At 51.8% G+C, this 4105-nt stretch overlaps 1 protein-coding gene across 1 annotated transcript in view; it reads left to right on the top strand.

The window, feature by feature from the left end:
* The first annotated feature begins 1036 nt into the window (after positions 1-1036).
* Positions 1037-4105, top strand: part of LOC104524375 (gastricsin) — a 4379-nt gene continuing 1310 nt past the window's right edge. The window contains exons 1-7 of the mRNA XM_010167232.1: positions 1037-1092; positions 1232-1382; positions 2157-2274; positions 2567-2685; positions 3507-3706; positions 3860-3982; positions 4062-4105. The exon at positions 4062-4105 is cut by the window's right edge and continues 98 nt beyond it. Of these exons, the coding sequence (XP_010165534.1) occupies positions 1037-1092; positions 1232-1382; positions 2157-2274; positions 2567-2685; positions 3507-3706; positions 3860-3982; positions 4062-4105 (811 nt within the window). The remainder of the gene's footprint in view (positions 1093-1231; positions 1383-2156; positions 2275-2566; positions 2686-3506; positions 3707-3859; positions 3983-4061) is intronic.

Raw genomic sequence — 4105 nt, 5'->3', positions numbered from 1 at the left:
TGCCCAGGCTTGGGGCTACAAGGCTGAGCAGCATCCTCAGGGTGCCAGGATGGGTCCTCAGTGACCTGGCAGGGACTGGCAGGACTGGTTGGCTGGTAGCACATTCCCATGGGGAGGAAAGAGTCTCCTGGGATTAAAAATCCCCTGGAAATTACCTCCTGAATGCACAATCCCCCTGCACCTCTCCTTCCTGGGTACCACCAGCATCACCCAAAGTGTGTTGGAGATGTCACCTCTAACACACCAGATGTGTGACCTGAGCATCCTCAGTGTAACTCTGACGAATAATAAACTGCAGCAAATCAAAGTGTCTTTTGGAGATGGTTGAGTGGTTTCAACTGGGCAAGCAAAGGCCTGTGTCATCTTTCAGGGCTGCTGTATCGAGCAGCCCCCATCTCAGCTTCCTTGGAGGGTATTAGCAGGGCTGGAGGGCAGCGAAGGGCAGAGTGACACAGGACAAATCCCTGGAAAAAGACATTTTTGGGAGTACATGCTGGTTCATGGGAGGCTTAGAGCTGGGCTGAAAAACCACCCCTGCTGTTTCCTTCTAGCTGTGCTGAGGGAATTGGATGTAACACAGGCTGTGGACTTGGAAGGGAGAAACACCAGCAGCCCGTGGCACTTCCTTGGCTGCCTGGATGGGTGAGAAGAGGAACACCAACGTCAGAAATTTCCATTTGCTACAAAGGGTGTGTTTTGCCTTTGTTTTCTGGAAAGATCAAGCTGGTGTTAAAGGCAAGAGAAAATACTTTAACTTCTTGATAACAACAGAATTTTGCTTTTTATCAGATGTCACATATTTGATCTTGATATCAGAGGTACTGGCCAATCTGTTAGCACCCAAAGAGCCAGGTAAGGAGGCAAAATCAGGGTGGCTGTGGTGATAAACACACCGCAAGCGTTGGCGTTGGGTGGGTGCAGCGATAGAGGAAAGGGGTGTCTGGAGCGAGGGGGTGGGCTCAGCTCTGGGCTATATACACCCTGCCCTGGCCAAGGTGGTGCAGGAGCTGCCATGGAGGCACCAGCACCTAGGACCATGCGGTGGCTAGTGCTAGCCCTGTTCTGCCTGCAGCTCGGGGAGGGGATGGTGAGGTGAGCCCTGGGGTTGGGGTGGGTGTGAGGGTGCAGGGTCTGGCTGCGGAGCAAGGGTCACCCTCAGCACATGAGGACGTACGTGGGGACAGGGCCACCTGGCTGCTGAGCACCTCGTTGTCATCTCCATCCCACACAGGATCCCCCTGAGGAAAGGCAGGTCCATACGGGAGGTGATGAGAGAGAAGGGGGTGCCAGAGGAATTCCTGAAGCAACTCAAAGGGGACCCTGGTAGGAAATACCAGCTGGAGAATGCTGTGGCTTATGAACCGCTAATGAACTACCTGGATGTAAGTATTAAAGCTTCTCCTTTTCCCCCTGGGACACTCAGCTCTGGGTTTTGGGGACAAAAAGACGGGTGGCTCAGCTCCCTCCTCACTCATGAGTTGAGGGGCTGGAGGTTTGTTGTCTTTGTAGCCTGGCTCTGAGTGCTGGGTGACATCGGGAGACAAAGGTGGGAGGCAGCACCTCTTACCCTGAATTGACTTTGAGATTTATCACTGTCTACAACTACCTGAAAGGAGGTTGTAGCGAGGGGGGTGTGTGTCTTTTCTCCCAAGTAACAAGTGATAGAACAAGAGGAAATGGCCTCAAGTTGCACCAAGGGAGGTTGGAATCAGGAAAAATTTCTTCACTGGAAGGGTTCTCAGGCACTGGAATGGGCTGCCCAGGGAAGTGGTGGAGTCCCCATCCCTGGAGGGATTTAAAAGACGGGTAGATGAGGAGCTCAGAGATCTGGTTTAGTAGTGGACAGGTACAGTTGGACTCGATGATCTCAAAGGTCTTTTCCAACCAAATGATTCTATGATTTCCCTTGGAAAAAGTAGGGTTTGATGGTTATAAGGCAGATCTACTCCCCCTGGCCTTGCTGCTGACTTTGTTATGTCGCAGGTAAATCATTGCCCCTTCATGCTTGAGCTGCCCTAGATGCACTCAGGGACTACGAGCCCTTCCCACAACACCTTCATGGTCTGGGTTTCTCACCTAGCAGAGGGCACAGAGCTAAAAACTCCCATTCGAAAACACAAGCAGAAACAGAAATCCACCCATGCTCTTGTTCACAGTCCTTCTACTTCGGGGAGATCAGCATTGGGACCCCCCCACAAAATTTCCTGGTGCTCTTCGACACCGGCTCTGCCAACCTCTGGGTTCCCTCCACCTACTGCCAGACTCCAGCCTGTGGTGAGCATCCCTGGGGGACATGGCGGTGCTGGGGAGCTGGGGTTCCTCAACCATTGGTGTTCTTGGACACCCCTTGCACGCTGTGAGCTGGTGCTGTGAGAGGGAAAACAATGAGAGCTGGTGGGGTTTGGTGTTTGCTCTCTGCTCGGTGACACCAGCATGATCCCTTCTGGTTTTTCATGATCCCTTCCTTGGGAAGCCACTTGCTGGGGATTTCTGCCCGTGTGGGGACAGGGATGTTGAACCAAAGGTAGAGATGTGACCTGGGGGCTGTGACTTTCTCTCCATGCAGCAAATCATGCCAGGTTCAACCCCAGCACATCGTCCACCTTCTCGGGCACTGAAGCGACCTACACCTTGACCTACGGGTTCGGTGACGTGTCAGTGTCATTAGGGTATGACACTGTGACAGTAAGTGACTTCTGATGTGTTGGTGTGTTGCTGCAATCAGGGTAAGAAGTGGGTGTGGTTCTGATCCGTTGAATTCGGTTAAAAATAGAGGGGGTAGCTGAAAATACCTTCTTATTTGGGGTATTAGTGCTTGAATCTCCTGTGTGGAGTTAATGGCATGAAAGGAAAAGCTTCTTCACTGTGAGGGTGCCAGAGCCCTGGGACAGGCTGCCCAGAGAGGGGGTGGAGTCTCCTTCTCTGGGGATGTTCAAAACCCACCTGAACGAGATCCTGTGCAGCCTGCTCGAGATGTACGTCTGCTTTGGCAGGGGGGTTGGACTGGATGATCTCCTGAGGTCCCTTCCAACCCCACCATGCTGGGATTCTGTGTGATTTACTCAGAGACTGGGACCTGCAAACAAACCCAGTCCAAGTTCTCTGGGCTGTCCACCACTGCTTTGGGCTAAGGGGTATCTTCAGCCATAAGCGTTTGGTTTTTACACTGGTGGCTGAGCTCTGTCATTACAGGACATAAGAAATGTTCTGTTGTGGGTCCCAAACACAGGGAAATTGTGATTTTAAACTAATTTAACTGAGGCAAACCATTTTTCTGGGTATTTTTATGAAACAATGAGAGTGATGGGACAAAGACCATGAGCCAGGCTGCTCCTGATTCCATCTCCCATCTGTGATGGGGAAGAGCTCAGCACCTTTCTGCAGATTTTCCTTTATCACCTTCCTGGTCACCCCTGCATCTCCCCAAAAACTCCTCCCTGGGATGTTGCTGTCAAGGAGGATATCCAAAACACCAACATCTCCCAGTGTCTTTCCTCTCCCTCTAGATCCAGAACATCATCATCAGTAATCAGGAGTTTGGCCTGAGCACGGATGAGCCCAGCAAACCCTTTTACTACCTGGATTTTGATGGGATTTTGGGCATGTCTTACCCAGGTGTTGGCATCAGCGGTTACAACACCTTGATGCAGAACATGCTGCAGCAGAACCAGCTCACTGAACCCATCTTCAGCTTCTACTACTCACGGTGAGACCTCTGACAGTGGGTCTCTCTCGTGCATAGACCCAGCCTGGAGCCATCCTGTTCTTCATGCACATGTTCTCCCCACGTATCTGTATGTTCTACCACTTCCTCTGGAGCAGCCTGCCTGATTTGGGGTTTAATTTTGTGTCTTTCCAGCAACCCAACATACAATTATGGTGGAGAAGTCATCCTTGGAGGGGTTGACTCCCAGCTGTACTCCGGGGAGATTTTATGGGCTCCTGTGGTCCAGGAACTGTACTGGAAGATTGGGATTGAGGAGTAAGTCCTGCACCATGGCTCAGAGTGGGTCTTGGAGTGTGGGAACCTTTTCTGATGCCTTTTCTGCTGCTCTCTCCAGGTTCTCCATTGGGCAATCAGCCACTGGCTGGGGGAGCCCAGGGC

Source organism: Antrostomus carolinensis, unplaced genomic scaffold (genome assembly GCF_000700745.2).
Source record: "Antrostomus carolinensis isolate BGI_N321 unplaced genomic scaffold, ASM70074v2 scaffold16344, whole genome shotgun sequence".
NCBI lineage: Eukaryota > Metazoa > Chordata > Aves > Caprimulgiformes > Caprimulgidae > Antrostomus > Antrostomus carolinensis.
The sequence above is the reverse complement of the archived record's forward strand: the minus strand, read 5'-3'. Positions and strand labels throughout refer to the sequence as shown.